This window comes from Typopeltis vanoorti, chromosome 3, assembly GCF_054136105.1.
Source record: "Typopeltis vanoorti isolate ZY-2024b chromosome 3, IOZ_Tvanoo_1.0, whole genome shotgun sequence".
NCBI classification, from domain to species: Eukaryota; Metazoa; Arthropoda; class Arachnida; order Uropygi; family Thelyphonidae; genus Typopeltis; species Typopeltis vanoorti.
In genome coordinates this window covers 131,453,526-131,471,396 of record NC_143551.1, presented here as the reverse complement: position 1 = coordinate 131,471,396, position 17,871 = coordinate 131,453,526, and the positions used below count along the sequence as shown (strand labels likewise).

General features: G+C 36.5%; 1 protein-coding gene across 1 annotated transcript in view; it reads right to left on the bottom strand.

The window, feature by feature from the left end:
* Nucleotides 1–17,871, bottom strand: part of unc-13 (protein unc13 homolog) — a 1,156,644-nt gene that overhangs the window by 267,305 nt on the left and 871,468 nt on the right. Inside the window, exon 25 of the mRNA XM_090416011.1 lies at nt 8,789–9,066. Coding sequence (XP_090272137.1) covers nt 8,789–9,066 — 278 coding nt within the window. The remainder of the gene's footprint in view (nt 1–8,788; nt 9,067–17,871) is intronic.

Genomic DNA, 17,871 nt, shown 5'->3' with positions numbered 1-17,871 from the left:
GTCTTTCCAAGCACCTATCATACACTTTCCCAGGCAGGCTGAGCAGAGAGATGCCACGATAGTTACTGCAATCCTTCTGGTCTCCCTTCTTGAAGATTGGTATTATTATGCCTGTCTTCCATTGCTTTGGTGCTCACCCAGATATCCAAGCAGCATGACACACTCGAGTAAGCAGAGAACACCGTCTCGATTTAAGGCTTTTAGCATTTCGGGCCGAATTTCATCATTGCCAGCAGCCTTGCCTGATTTTAGCAATTTTATTGCTAAATGGACCTCTTCTGCTGTGAGACTAGTCATTGCCCCGATCTGCACCTCTTGGATGTCCACAACTGCTGGGCCACTCGGGTTAAGAAGGCTCTCAAAGTATTCCCTCCATCTGTGGAGGATATCCTTTTCGGTTGTTAAAAGTGCACCATCAGAGGCCTTAATTGCCCTTGCTGTGCACGATTTTCTCCCTCGAAGGTGGCAGATGGTCTGCCAGAATACTTTGTTTGTATTTGCATAGGATGAGTCTAATCTTTCTCCAAAGGATTCCCAAGTCTTCTGCTTTGCTGTTTTTACTGCCTCAGCATACCGCAAACGCATCTCAGGTGACCTGACCCTAAGCCATGTTAGGGACTCCTTTTTTGCCCGGACAGTTTATGGGTAATGGACAAAAAAAAATGGAAACAGTTACATATTTTGATTAATATGTAACTGCCAATGGCATCAAGTACAGCCTGTATTCTTTTAGAGAGAGAGACTCTGTCAGTGCTTGGAACTCAACAAGAGGAATTTTACACCATTCATCCAAAAGAAAATGGATCAATTTGCCTTTGTTCTTTGGAGGACAGAAATATTGCCTGAGAGCTCACTCCAAAATGTCCCATAGGATTTAAGTCTGGTGATGGGATGGTCATGTTAGAGAGGATACCTCATTGTCATGTTCCGCAAACCGCTGGGTAACCACATTTGCTCGATGAATGAGAGCATTATCCTGTTCAAACAAGGCTGGCTGCATAAGAGAAAATGGGATGAAAATTATCAATTATGACTGATAGATAAATGCAGCATTCATTTTGCTTTCCAATACAACAAGTGGATCCAAACTAAGCCATGAGAATGCACCCCAGACCATTACAGAACCGCCAAAACCTTTTACAGTTGGAAACAAGCACTCTGGCTGGTAGGCTTCCTTTGGATAACAGCACACACATATTCATCCATTTGCAGTGTGAACATGGATTCATCAGACCATATCACATCCCTCCACTGTTGTGTAGTCCACTACCTGTGATCTTTGCACCATTGGGCACGACAACATGCATTGATGGGAGTGATCAAAGGCTTGTATAAGGCACCCCAACCATGACATCCAACTCTGTGTAGTTCCTGCTGCAGAGTTTTGTTGAAATGGGTTTCTCATGACCGTTGTTGAATTTTTCGTAAAATTGCTCAGCAGCAGCCCGCCTATTTTTCATGGTACAGCACCCTAATGCTCGAATGTCCCTCTCTTATAGGAAGCACTTTCATCCACTATTGAATTTTGCTGATGATGTTTATCTTGTCGACTGCCATGCTGACATAATCTTAGAGATTGTTCCTCTACTAACAATTTCAGTTGATCTTGTCACCTGGCTCCAACAATCATGTCCCTTTCAAAGATGCTGAGGCCCTCTCTGGATTCCATTCTAACATGCAATAAATGGTGGCAGGCCTCCATTTGCCTCTATACACACTTTCTAGGAATGTTGAGAGTATATTTGCATATAACTGCATCTGTGTTTGGTACATTGTAAATACTGCATTGCAACAACCGATAATGTCACCCGATAGCTCAGTCCTTCCATTTTTTTGTCCGTTACCTGTATGTCTCAATTATGTCCCTCTCCTCCTATCACTAGACTCTGCAATTTGAGACCAGAAACCACTGTAGTCAATTGTCTTCGGATGCTTTCCAATACTGCATCTTTCTAGATGTCAGTGTCTTCTGTATCATTGCTACAATTCAATGTGCTGCCTCAAAATTTCTGTGAAATATCCCTGAAATTCTGGGCCTTTACCATCACTTCCACCCCAAAGATCCCTCTTCTCGTCCACTTCCTCTAAGATCTCCCCACTGACCTTAAACTCTGTATCCTAGATTTGCTTCACAAATTTTAAATCCTTACACTTTTCGAAACTGAACTGATAACTTCACTCACTTGCCAATTCCCCTAATCTATTAAATTCCTTTTGCAAGCTACAATATCTATTCTACATCTCATAGTTTTTTCTTCCCAACTTTGCATCATCTGCAAACAACAACTGCTATCACCATTCAAATCTTTCACAATATCATTAACACACAAAGTAAAGAGTAGCCATACCAAAACAAACCATTAAGTTACACCACTAGTGACTTTCCTCTTCTGGGATATTGCTTCCCAATACATAACTATCAGACAGCCAATCTCCAATCTGCAGGTAAAATATCCAGCTCCATCCATTCCAATTTAGCTATCAACTTGTCATGTGGTAATCTATCAAAGTCCATTGCAAACTAAATATACTACTGTACATGCACTCCCTTGTCCAATGCACTTGGCACCTTCTTATAATAAGGTAGACTGCTAAATTTAACACAACTTTCCTTTAGCAAACTCACGGTGTCCATCAAAGAGAATGCTGCTGTTATTAACTCAATTCTGAATCTTAGTCCTCACTCTCTAACACATGAATCACAACTTCAACATGTTGACTAGCCTATAATGTAAAGTCATAGCCTTATTTCCCTTAGGAAGGGGAACAATTTTGCTCTCTTTCAACCCCTTTGGAATTTGACATAGTCTAAGACTCATATTAAAACAGGTACATCAAAACTGTTGTTAACTCCTTTGAGCATTTCTTCAAAACATGTGGTGATATATCATCTATCCCTATGAATTATTTACATGTAAACATAAGGTAAAGTTAATAATTTATTATAAGGCCATATATTTCAGTCTGAAAATTACAACACCAACTTCAGTGGCAAAAAACAGTTGATACAAGGTAGAATGCAAACAATGGATTTATTTGAAATATAGTGAGCTGTGTGATTTTATATTTCCAATAACATTATGTTCTTACTGAGGAAAAGGGTAATCATAACAGTATAAAAAAATAATAATAAAAATTAATGATGCATTATTCTAATCAGACTTTCCTATATTTCTGGATAATGATAGGTAGTCATTCCGATTCAAGTTCGGGTGGTGAAGCAAGGTTTCAGTAGTACTCTCCTTAAATAAACATTCAAATTTGTATTGGCAGTGATATAGTACCCATGTTTTAGACCAAAGAATGTTGTGGCCTGTGTCTACTCCATGCTGAGGCAATCCAAATTTATCAGATTTCCTGTGATTGATGTTCTTGTAATCTCTTTTCTATTGAGCATCCAGTTTGTCTGAAGTAGTATAGACAGCAGTCACAATGAACTTGGTATGCACCTGGGAGAGACAACGGAGAGCATTTATCTTTTGAAGAGGGGGAAAATAAGTTGAGAGTTTTTTGATGGATATAAAAGTAGCTACTAAATCATATTTCTTTTGAATTCTGGAAATCGGTTCTGAAACGCCAGAAATGTATGGGACTGGAACTCAACATACTGTTTCTTTGTTGTTTAGGTTAGGTTTGTAGGAGTCAAACAGATGTTGTGTAGCCCTTTCTGATGAGTCATTTAATTTCATATATTGTTTGATATTTGAGAGTTCTTCCTGTAATTGATGAGGAGTTGAACAATTAGTCTTAGATCATCAAATTAAAGACTTTATGATTCCTGTCTTTTGAGAAGGATGGTGTGCAGATTGTTGAAGAATGTAGCATCCAGTGAAAGTGGGCTTTAGATAAACAGATGTGGTTAAATCACCTCATGGTGAGTGAATGAGAAGAATGTCTAGAAAAGATAATTTGTCTTTTTCAATTTCCATAGTGAATTTGATACAAGGATATAAAGTATTTATAGTAGCTAAAAATGTTAGCAGTTTCTTTTATTGTGAGCCCACACAGTGAAAATCTCATTAATATATTGAACCAAAAATGTGAATAGGGATTCTATATCAAAGCTCATCATAAGATCAGTGGGTTGTATGGAAACATTTTTCAATTTGTCTATGAAATCCAAAGAATTTTTTTATAAACGAGCAAGACTTGCCAATATGTGATTTCAATAGGTTTCCTAAAAATTTGGCTATGCGATATGTAAGTGAATCAATACAATTTAGAACTGGACTGAGTGGAGCATCTTTTTTTATGGATTTTTGGTAAACCATAGAACTTAGGTGTTCTTGCAAATAAGTTTTTAGCTTTTCTAAGGTGTCTGCATTTAAACTTAAAACTTTGTCTAGAAGGGAGTTTAATTTCTTACGTTGCATGTTTGTGGGGTTATGATCCAGTTCCCGGTAAGTTGAACGATTTCATAGTAAAAGAAATTTTTCTTTTGTAATTTGCCAAATCCATGACTATTGTAGCTTTTTCCTTGTCTACTTGGTGATAATAAGATGGCTGTTGCGTCTTCGGGAATGTAAAACTTTCTTTTTCAGTGGTGAAAGCGTGAATTTCAGTAGGACAGATGAAACTTCTAAGTGGAGATTATTAGTATCTTTACTGGAAAGGTTAAATCAGTTTCATTCATTGTTAAAAAGGAAATCTAAATAGGATATCTTTTTTTTTTTTTTTTTGGAACTATGGAGAACTCATATTCTTTTGAGAGAATAAGTGTTTCATTTTCAGTTAATGGGCATCCTGAAATGTTGATTACCCAATTATCTGGAATGAGTGAGGAGTAATTTGCTTAGCAACAAAGCCATCTAATTTACAATTTAGATGTTGATTTTTTCCCCCCCTTAAATGAACATTGTAGAGAGCATTTAGCCACATTAAGAACTATGTTGGAAAGTTGAACATTTATTTAAGGAGACTGCTGAAGCCTTGCTTCACCACCCGAACTTAAATTGGAATGACTGCCTATCATTTCAAAAATATGGAATGTCTGATTAGAATAACGCATTATTAATTTTTTTATTTTTTATACTGTTATGATTAATCTTTTCCTCAGTTAGAACATAACATTACTGGAAATAGAACATCATGTGACTCACTCTATTTCAAATAAATCCATTATTTGCATTCTACCTTGTATCAACTGTTTTTTTGCCACTGAAGATGGTCTTTTAATTTTCAGACTGAAATATATGGCCTTATAATAAATTATTACCTTTACCTTGTGTTCATGTGTAAATAATTCATAAAACTATGGCATAAGTTTCTCTAAAAGAAGGAATCAATCCCTCTAGCCTTATTCACATCAAATGGCTCATCCTCCTTTCCTACTGCTCTCAAGTTTTGCATGATATTTATGTTCACAACGATGATGCCAGTTAGTGAAGTGCTCATTTAACAACTAACTATATCCTCCTCAGTGGTTACGATTTTACCATTTTCACTAACTAGCATCATCTTTTAATAACCATTCTTTCTGCATGCTTCTCCTCTTCATTCATCCATTCTGTACCTACCTTATTTAACCTTCTGACTTTTGGAATGTATTCAGACATTGCCTCTGCCAGATAGTTCATGATCAAAGTCCAAGCAGAATTGACCTCCTTTCCACCCAATTCCTCATTCCACAAGCTGTCTTCCAAGTTTTTCATGATCACCAGCCTTATAGCTTCACATATATCCCTTTCTGAAAAAAGAAATATATGTGGAAGTCCTCATATGACTGGACACAACATTTACAAAAACATTCACTGATGGGATAATTAAATCCAAGACCCTTGATCCTCGCATCCTCTCAGTCACATACTGACTAAGATAGTTTTCTCTCAAAAATTCAAGAAATTATTCATTCCCATTGCCCCCAGATACCGTTTCTTCATTCCAATCCATATTATCATAATTAAAATCACCCATAATGGTCACCCTTTTTCTTATTTGCTAAACTAATTTGCTTATACATTTCACACCTACTGCTCTTCACATAACCAGGTGTATACCAACACTTAACTATATATTTCATTCTGTCCATGTCTACCTTATACCACACCTCCTTAAAACCACTGCCACCATTTACTCCTCACATCTCCACCTTTGATTTCCTCTATTATCATCGACTGCACCCCTCTTCCTCCCTTCCTTCCCTGTCTGCTTTCACGAAAAACATCATATCCCTCCATCTCTATTTGTGTGAGGATATCATATGCATCCAACCATGTCTTACTTATTCCAACAATTTTCGGGCAAATGAACTCTATCAATTCAACAATTTCTGGCATCAATTCCTCATATCCTTCCCTGGCCATTCCTATCTATCATCATTGATCCTATACCCCCCCCCCCCTCCATGATCTAAACATTCCTCTCTTGCATCCCTGGCCATCTCAATCCTTTCCTGTTCACTTATACATCTACTTCTGCATCCAGCATCTATACTTCTTATATAGTGTCACCCCAACTTTCTCTGTTTGTCTGTCTTGTATTTCTTCTCTCTCAGCCCTTTCCCTTCATGCCACTCACAAGCTCTCCTCCATTATTTTTGTTCTCTTCTACATCATCTCTGGCTTTTTCAGATATTCTATATATTGCAGTCATTACTCTTCCTTCCAGCAACGGTATCTCCAGTCGAATTCCACCAAACCTATTTAAGCCCAGTATGTCTCTCTTATAAAGTTCCATCTGTATCTCAAATTCATCCAACATGTTCCATTCTTATTATCCATTCTTTCCTACCACACTGTTATCTTTTATTATCCTTAACAACTTCTTGATGTCAATTCTTACATTCTCCTTGTTATCAACAAGTTCATTTCTTCCTACTACCTATTCCTTGGCTTGCTTACTCCTCATATCCAATACTTCAATTACTCTGTTCATTCTACCACCAGGAAAACAAACCTTATGCACCTTCCCATTCACTACACATCTAATAAATAATTCCCCATAGAGCCACTCTTGAATCACTCATTACCTCTTTCACATGGCCATCTTCATCCAGTATTCACTGCTCTTCCATGTATATCAACAATTCTGCTCATTTCACTCATTTTCTTCATCAACTCTTTCATATATTGAATTATATTCTTACTGACATTCATGCTCTCTACCTTGTTAGTTGTACTCATTTTCTTTTTACACCAAATATCTTACCAGCCAGTTGGCCTTTCTGTCACACCACTTTACCATTACCCTCAATCACTTCCTTCATACTCTGATTCCTATTTCTTTCCTTATTGCTCCTCCTTCAACTCCATTCTTTACAATACTCTTAATTCATGTCTTTCATCATTAATATTCATCGCTTCATCTTCTCACTTCAGATACACCTCCCATTTCTGGCATTAACTCACAAAACACTTCAAGCATACTTTCTGCACTCTCATTTTCACACCACAATCCATTCTCCTTTGGTATAATGTACAGACAGCACACATTACATAATACCCTTAAACAATGTCCTAGCTGATATTGTTATTCGCATCAGCACCATGTACAACAATACTTATGGAACATACACTTGAACTTACAAAACATTAACAGTAAAAGGTGGAGCTATCAGAAGAATTGAAGAAAAACTCATTTCACATAATATGTCTATATCGAAAATTTTTCACCTGCCTTGAAACAAAAGTAGGTAAGTGCCTGATTAATTTTGACATGTTGAATTAAAAAATGGACACAAAATTGTCCTATCACTCTGAAGTTTTTCAGATATCAAAATTATACGTTATTACACTAAACACATTAAGGTGCCACAAGACGGCACAGTGTGTGTTGTTATTACCACTGCAGAAAGATGTAATTTTTTTCATGTTTTAGTTAATAATATTAGGTTAACTCATCATAGTTTTTGTTTTATATGGGTGTGTGATTGACTGAGTGGTTTAGTTTGTAAGTAAATATATTTTTAAGTCTAAGGTGCCAATGTGTGGTAGACAGCAGCAAAAACTTCAATGATGGGTGATTTGAATTTACATGATTTTGCACAGTGCAATGTGTGTGAGATGTGTTAATCATGAAAATTAAAGGATTTATGGAATGAGAGTGAAAAAGGTGTACGTGTTTGCATTAAGTGTTTTGATAGTGAGTGCCAGTCATATGTATTTTCAGTATTCATCTTAATGAATTACTTTCTATAGCTTTTATGCGTAATAGCAGAAAAATTAATTAATTTAAATGAGATTGGCCTACCCCAAGAAAATCAAGCAACTGGATTCCAACCTTCTTAAAAAAGTGCATAATGTATAATATGCTTTGTTAAGAAAAACAAAAACAAAAAAAAAAAACAGACTTTATTGATCTTAATGATCTTAAGCAGATAAGTGCTTAAGGTAGTTTTGTTATGCCCAACCTTTAGAAACGAGAAACACTTTCTTGAAGTAAACTGCACAGAAAGTTAACTATAGCACCTATTTTGAATGTTAAATGTCAAATCAGTCATCATCATATAAATTTATGATACTTCCTGCTCATGAGAGTCTGACTTTTATTACACTTTTATTTCATTTCCTTCATAGGGAAATAATTCACGACTAGGTAAAGTTGTTGATATTTCAATTTGTACTAAATGTGTCCTTATTGATCATTTCTTAAAGTAGTGAAAAAAAAAAATCTTTTAAAATTATTTTTTTAAAATAGCACATACAAATGTTTGAAGTTATTAAAAATATAAAATGAGTGAATGATAATAACATTTAAATGAGCGTTATATCTGACACAGAATTTTTAATCCTTCTATAAACAAAAAGAGAAACAAGTTTTCTAAAAAAGAGTAAGAACTGAGAATCCTTACTGATTTAATACAGGAGTGTAACTGTTTCGATCTTCCTCAATAACAGACACCATAAGAGCAATCAACTTATGCCAAAAATCTAGGTTGTGTAAACTTGGACCATGATCCTCTGTTGCACTAGAGCCATCTTTTGATTTGTCCTGAGGCTCCACTTGAAATTCTCTACTATACAATTCATAACAGTTTTCAAACAAAAACTGGTATGTGGATCGCAGGCATGCTTTGACACAATCTTTAACAACAGTGCTTGCACGGGGAGGGCTTGATAGCTCTTGTACCTATTTAAAAAATGACTGCACTTTATTTTCAGTTTGTTTAACATAAAATGACTTCATTTTATGTTAAACAAACTAATATGACTGAAAACTTGATAGTTCAGCAAAAAAAAGTGAATGATATACTTGGAAATGTGCATTGTTTCTATGTAATTTTTTTATTTTATTTTTATTGTTAAAAAAAAAGGATGCATTTATTATTCTTAATGAAATAAGTATAGCAATACACATTTAAAAAAACAAAATCCAATGAATTATAACTCTATTTCATATTATTACTATTATTAGCCTTCCACCAGGAGACTCAAGTCCATTCTATGGTGGCAACAGCATGACTTCAAGAATTACCCAAATTTATATTTATATCAGGACAGTACAACACAACAATTATGAAATATGCATTTGACACTATCTGAATGCCAAAAAAGAATGGCAGGTGAACCACATATGGAGCAATCAGAGTTGTGGCCAAACTGATATGCAAAACATGAGATATACATTTTGGGTATATTTACTCATAGCTTATCTTCTCTCTCTTCCCACCCCCTTATTCCATTACATAATTTTCTTAATTTTTTTAAAAAATTTATTTCTTATATACATATTTATATACAATGCATAACAATATCAGCATGGTCAAAACTGCTAAATTAGATAACCACTATACATAAATTTTTATTAACCTATCCACCAGCTATAACAACTATCTATTCTTTCCTTATAGTAGCATGAACCTGCTGATTCTATAAACTATTTATAAAGGATATTTAAATATTTTTTACTCTTATGTTTTTTAAAAAAATGAATTCTGCATATTTATTCTATCTTCTTACCTATCTTTTTATTATTTCATTTAGTAGAGCCTGATTCAATCATGTGCAATGAATTCTCACTATCCATGTCTTTATCTTGCCTCTGTAGGATGGAAGAACACATGTCCTGTCATGGAAGAAAGACAGGACATGTGCCCTCGAATGGAAAAGACTACGGTTCATTTTGCACCATGATGCAAGGAATCTTAATTATTATGGGATTTTTCAACTGAAGATGAGTGAGCTGATCTCATATGGAGATAGCAGAATTTTTTTTCTCCTGGACATCAAGGTTTTACCTCCTGAAAAACAGGCAAACCAGCCAGAGAATACATGCAATTATCACTCAAATATATTACATAGTGTATAGTAGATGGTGTAGTGCAGAGCATGTATTGTAAAATAGAGTGGATGAAGGGTAGAGTAACCTACTGCAGGATATCTGAACATAAGGATTATATCCGTTTCCACCAATACATCCACTCAGGACTTACTGACCATGCTTTGGACACCCGCCATAAAATATGCTGGAAGAAAGCCACCTTACTACGCCACAGCAAGTATAAATATGAGAGATTATTCCTAGAATCAGCCTCAGCTCTAAAAAAAACTCCCCAAACTTCAACAAATTTGAATGCATGAGACTGCCCCAAATATAGGAAGCTTGCATTCTTAGAACATCAGCCCAACACCCAAGACTACTACCCAATCTAGCCCACTAAGTGGCACCTTTTAGGACGGACTCTAGGACCGACTTCAGTTGTTGTCTTCAGCCATATTTGTTCAGTGTTAGTGCCTGCATGCACATAGCATTATTTTTTATGTTCCCTGAAGATGGAATTGTAACATTACCAAAATATAGGAAGTATTAATTAAAGTTTTTTAATTAATATAATAGTATACGTTGTCTTTCCCTAAAAATTAACAGTTATGTATCACAAACATATAAGTTTATCTACAAGAACTACTGCAGTGAAGTCTGGGATTCCATGAAAAGTTTGTAATAATAATAAGATATATTATCTTACATAGATATATTACAAACTTTCATTAAATCTCTTCTTCATCACTTGTTAGATAAACTCATCAGATTATCACTAACCAACTGATTCTCACAGCTATCATGATTCAATCCCTCCATACACTTAGTAAATCTCTAAAAACCTTCAGTTCCCTTGTTCTCATACTGGTGTCACCAGACACTTACATAACAGTAATTTAACATCCTTGTAAAATTTACTTACTAAAACGTTGCCAGGCATTACTAGCTGTCTTATACATATGATTCCTAACCTTAAGTTCCCTTGTGACCAAAATAACCAAATTCTCATATTCAGCAGCTTTTTTTGTATTCAAACTTACATTCAATTTTACATTACAAATGTAAATTTCACATAATGCTACATTAATTTTAAACCCTACTTCTTGTTTGCTTCATTTGAAAAGTGAATACAATGTCCTCTTGAGCAAAGAGAAATATTTTAATATTTGAAAATAAATAATTTATGAATATATTAATCAACAAGGGTACCAACACCAAATCCTGGAGTACTTTTAACTAGATGGCTCTTTGAAGACTTCTCTATAAGTACTACTTGCATTGCCTGTCCACCAATTCCTTTACCTATATTACTAGAGATCATCAATGCCTATTTGGTACTGAATTAATTTAGACTGCTAGCAAGTTAGTAATGTGCAACACATAGCCTCTTACAAACAAATGTTACATTCAAAGTAAAATTAGTAGAAAAAACAATACTCTGTTCTTTAACAACTAAAGATACAAAAATCGCAAGATCAGATGAAAATAGTGCAACAGTAATTATGCATATAAATGATAAGTAAAAACAAATTCAGTGATAACATGCTGCTATGTATATTTCTGTCATTGTGTGTATGTGTTTGCCATACATGTGATATGGCACTATTTGTTCACATCACTATTGAAAGACTGCATCATCCAAAATGAACTATAGACAACATTATTAGATCTGGGTAGTGGCCCTTCCCATAAAGCATAGGATTATACATGTGCATAAGGATATGTGCTTTGCATTATGGGATACTGAGGGAATTGATGTGAAGTCATTAGCCTGTGTATACAAGTAGCCCAGTCATGAAATTACTTCACAAGCAAAATTTGTTTGCTTACACTTGGATAAAACCATGAATATAATTTCTTCGCATCTTTAATTTATAGTATAACCAAGTGAAAAAAACTTTCAACATTATTAGATGATGGAAATCTGATGATGCTAACACAGCCAAGAAATGACAGAATGACAAAACTAAGACCAAAGGGAGGCACAGAAAGCTCAACAGTAACTGCAGAAATGATCAACTAGGAGTTCAAAGGGTTGACAGAGCTGTCATGGTTTCTAGGGAAGGGCAGAAGGAAGTATTAAGGAATGAATTACCAACTTCCTTTTCCAGTTGGATAGATGAGTTTTGGTAGTAGATGCCTGGCAGATACTTTGACAGAATGCATCAATTCAACTATGAGTTTGATTCATAGTTTTATGGGTTGTAGTACTAACTAATATGTAATATTTTTGTTAACACAAATAATTCTTACATTGTTACACTATTACAAAAGTTAAATATTGAAAGAGACCCATGTCTCTTTCAATATTTAAGATGCAGGTCAACTGGATTCAGGATTGACTGTCTCATAGGTATCAGAGTTGTGTATGGTGGGGCAGTATCAAGGAGGCAGAAAGTTACAAGAGGGGTCCCACAAGGATCCCATTTGCAACTTTCAGTACTGGGACCCATATTGTTTAACCTTTATATCAATGACATTGTCAGTGGATTGCAGGTGGGATATTCAGTTGTTTGTGGATGATGTGAAGGTGGGAAAGGTTATTAGTAATAGAGCAGATGTTGCAGCCCTGCAAGAGGATTTGAATAAACTAGACAGATGGGAAAATAAATGGGGATGTTAGTTTAATGCAGCAAAATATAAGGTCTTGAGGTTTGGGACACATCGATGAGACACTTCATACTCTATTGGAGGAGTCCTATTGGAGGAAGTAGGGGAGAGAAAAGATTGGGGTTGATTGATAGAAACCTGAAATTCAGGGGACATATTGCAAAGGTGGTGAAGATAATGCAGAGGATTGCTGCAATACTGAGATGGACACTGACCTGCAGAGATAAAAGAGTTATCATTCCATTGTATAAGATCCTGATCAGATCACACTTAAGACTATTGTTCTCGAATTTGGTCCCCAGGATCTGAAAGGGGATAAATTAACTGTTGAAAGGGTACAGAGGCAGATAACAAAGATGGTTTCAGGACTGTACAATATTAGTTGAGGATCGGCTGAGGGAATGTGGACTGCAGAGTTTGGTAGATAGAAGGAGAGGTGATATGATTGAGACTTTTAAACTGTTGAGAGGTGGTTACAGGGTTGACAGTGGGGAGTTCTTTTGCTTAGTGGAACAGTGAGAAGGAGTGATGACGAGGGGGCCATCCCTGGAAGTTACGAAAGAAAGCTGTGAGCAAGAGGGTGGGAAGAGGTTTCTTTGCTTGCATAGAGGCTGGTTGAACCGTGGAATGAATTGTCTGATAGAGTGGTGAGAGCGAGAACGGTCAATGAGTTCAAGGAGTGGTATGATGGACTTTGTGTTTCCTAGGAATGACCTCCCGCGATGAGTCTTTTGACTCCATGGAGGCCTGAATAATAATATGAAAATGCACAGTGTCACGGTGCAGATACTACTATTAAATCTGGAGACAGTGAGTTTAGACTGGGCTCTGACTTGCATAGAGCTTAAAATCAACCCCAAAAGGATACATTTGTGATGAACTGGAACATTATATGTGGACCAGGTCATTGCATCCAAGAACATTACATGGATTATGGGAAAAATCATAGTATGACAAACCCATGATGGTATGTTTAGCAGGACAAGGAAGCATAATCAAGACCAAATGAGAGCGTGTGTAATTTAGGTTCTCAGAACAACTCCAGCGAATACTGAAGCACAATGTATTTAATTAGTCAACTTCGTTTTTTTTTCCTGAATGGCATCTTCAGTGTAGAATTAATATGGCAAATTAGTTTAAAAGATGGAATTATATAATGCATGGGAAAAGAATTAAATCTGTAGCGATATGCACATAAAGAGTACTATGCACCACAATCATTAGAATCCATGGAATAAAACAACAGGCCATACTGTGTTGTTAAACAAAAAAAAAAAATGAAAAAAATGAAAGAAAAGAAAATAAACAAGAGAATTTAACGCCATGGCCCTGACTTGATACTTATATCTATGAACACGTTAAGCAGATATGCATGCATTTTATGTGCATCATAGATGCATTTGATGTACTTAGGATGTCAGAGATGAGTATCAAAATGCATTTAGGTCTGTGTATTTGAACACCCAACCTTAAAAGATATGCACTGTTGGTGTGTAGTGGTGCTTTTTTTTGGGTAAGGGTGGTCTGAAAAGTTCTCAGCCTCAACCATAGATGGCAGCACCATCGGCAAGATTTTTTTCCCCTAAGTTGGTACATCTGTCATAAGCATCAATGTGAAAATGCAAGTCATTCCATCAAGTAGTTTGTTTTATACAGCTGTCTGAAGCGAAAGTGCTGTCTGTGACCCCTGAAATGGATAAAATTGAGTATCGTGAGGTTATAAAATTCTTTGTAAAAGAAGGGTTAACGTCAAAAGAAATTCATTCAAAGTTCATAAAAGTTTATGGGCACTCTCCTCCTTCGTTTTTGACAATTTAGAAATGGGCTGCTGAGTTTAAATGTAGCCGTACCAGCCTTGAAGATGATCCATGTGAAGGGCATCCAAAAAGTATAACAACACCAGAAATCATTGATCAAGTGCATGATATGGTATTGGATGACCGGCGAGTCAAAGTGCGTGAAATTGCTGAGACTATAGGTATTTCAAAAGAGCGTGTAGGATATATTTTGCATGAAGAATTGCAAATGAAAAAACTTTGCACAAGATGGGTGCCGTGCTTGCTCACAGCAGATCAAAAACACACTCGCATGAAAATTGCTGAACAGTGCTTGGGGCATTTTAACAAGAATAAAACTGCTTTTGAGCATCGATTTATTACTATGAATGAGACTTGGATTCACCATTACACACCAGAATCCAAACAGCAAACAGAAGCCAGTTGTTCAGTGCCAAAGAAGACATAGACGGTTCTATCAGCAAGAAAGGTCATGGCATCGGTGTTTTGGGATGCTAATGGCATTTTGTTTATTAATTATCTTGAAATTGGTAAAATAATAACCGGGGAATATTATTCCGATCTTTTAACCAGACTAGATGAAAAAAATCATGAGAAAAAGACCCAGTTTGCAAAAGAAAAAAATCATCTTTCATCAGGACAATGCACCTGCCTACAAAAGTATTATGAATTGTTGGAACATCCACCCTATTCCTCAAATTTGGCTCCCTCTGACTTCTATCTCTTCACAAAACTAAAACTCTTCCACGCTGGTCAACGTTTTTCTTCTAATCTAATCTAATTTCTTCTAATCACCATTCTCATAAATGGTGATTGCAGCTGTAGAGGGGTATTTTGCCGATCTTGCTGAGAACCACTACAGGGACGGGATAATGGCGCTGGAGCATTACTGAAATAAATGTATTAGTCTTAAGAGAGATTATGTTGAAAAATAAAAATAATTTTGAAATTATAAATTCGTTTTTTCATTGTTAGGCCAAGAACTTTTCAGACCACCCTCGTATACCAAACAAAACTAAGCTTAAGTTTATTAAGATTATATTAAGAATGCTGTATAACAGTGATGACTAATGCAATTGATCAAATGCTTTTTTAGGTCTTAGCAAGTATCTAAATTGCAAAAAAGCAAACACCATAATTGATACACACAAACACATCGAAAAGATGGGAGTAAAAATGACTGTTGTGAAGAGTAGTCATAAAATAAATAGATTGGATTTTTGAAGATGATTCAATGTCAGGAAATGTCAAGGATACATACACTGGACAAGTAACATCATAATGGATTCTCATGGACTTTCCACTACATTCATTGATGCATGAATGTTGTGAAAAGAAGTGAATGGCCTGCTGTCATTCACTTCTTGTTCATTACAAGTGAGTGGAAAGTTCAAGATTTTGTGTAGCATTCAGTAGAATGCTGAGTAAGAGCATATGAGTGATGTGAAAAAAACTGCAAGTGCCACTGAGCAAGAAGATAAGTAATGACATACACAGGTAGAGTTGGTTATTATTTATTTATCATGTGGGATCCCCCCCCCCGCATTCCTCAACTGCTCCTTAGGCCTGGTTGAGCCCTCCTAATGAGGGATTAAGCTATATCCTATGACTGTAGCCTGTGTGTTCAAGGGGCCGGTTTGCCTGCTTGTGGGTTGAAAAACCCCAGATAAACCCTGCTGTCCATGCCCAAGACCAGCTAACTTGGCTATGGCTGAGAAAGATCCTTAAACTCCTTACATCATCGACGAAAATTGAACCTAGGGTATTCCTTCCCCAGGCATATGGTTGCGAAGCACATAGGCACTAGGCTAACACGCGGCCAAGTGGAGTTGGTAGTGTTGAGGAATGAAATGAAGCACATGCAGAATCAGATTAAACAACTGGTGGAGAGGTCTGCAAATCAGTCTCATGAAGAAAAAGAAACACACCAATATTCGGTGTGTTTCTTTGGGGGGGGGGTTGAAATTTCCCTACTGTATGTTCCATGGGAGGTTTATACAAGCATACCCCCCCCACACACACACAAAGTCCCTAGTCTGACCAATTTCTTGTAATCCAGTAACCAAAAATGTGATACACTGTACGTAACCTTTTCAACCCAAGTGCATAACTTTACATTTTCACTATATAATTTAAGGAAATTACAACATACTAGGATATACATTAAAATAAATTTTAATATATTTCAATATTTCAGCAATGTCATGTTGCCATTTTCAAGAACTTAAGTACAAGACATGTGCACGCAGGCACAAGAAAACAGTAAGTGAGGAAGAAGTAGGAAGCTATTATTTCTCCTAAAGTCCTGATGGTGCCCTCTAGCGGGCAATGTTGGTATTCTTGGGCGATTGGGCTGAAGGTCTTCTGATGTAGGTTTCCCAAATTTGAGGAAGTCTCATGCAGCCAAATTTGTTGAGGTTTGGATTGTTTCTTAGGGCTGAAGCTGATTCCATGAAAAGCATTTCATATCTGTATTTGCTACGGTGTATTATCCTGGCTTTCTTCCACCGTATTCTATGGCAGGTATTCAGCGCATGGTCAGCAAGACCAGAGTGGCTGTATTGGTGAAAACGGATGTAGTCCTTGTGTTCTGAAATTCTGATATTTGCTGTCTTGCCTGTTTGGCCAAAGTAGGACAGCTTACATCTGCAAGGGACCTGGTATACACCAGGTAGGTCTAGGGGGGGGAGGAGGTTGGTCTTTAGTAGAGCAGATAATGGATGCCAATTTTTTATATGGTCTGTAACATGAAGTTAAGTTGTGTTTTTTTAGGATTTTTGTGATTTTTTCAGAGGTGCCTCGGATATAGGGTATGGTGATGGATTTAGAGTAATCCTTGTTGTGGTTTACTGGTTTCAATATTTTTTGGATTTTTTTTGAGGGGGGTAGCCATTAGTTGAGAACGTGGTTTAGTTCTGTGGTTAGGGCATTGTCATTCGAGCAGATGTTTAGGCCTGTTGTGTAGTGTCTTAATGACTCCATATTGTTGTGAGGAGGGGTGGTGGGATTGTTGGTGAATGTATCTGCCTGTAAGGGTGGGTTTTCTATATACTGAGAAAACCAAGGTTCCATCAGGTTGGCAGGTGACTAGTGTGTCTAAGAAAGGAATGCAGTTGTTTTTTCCTCTTCCAAGGTGAATTTGATTCTGGGGTGTTGGTTGTTTAAGTGTGTTAAGAAGGAGAGGAGTGCATTGGAGCCATGTGGTCAAATAGCGAATACATCATCTACATTGTGAAGCCAAACGGTTGGTTTTTGTGGGGCAGAGTTT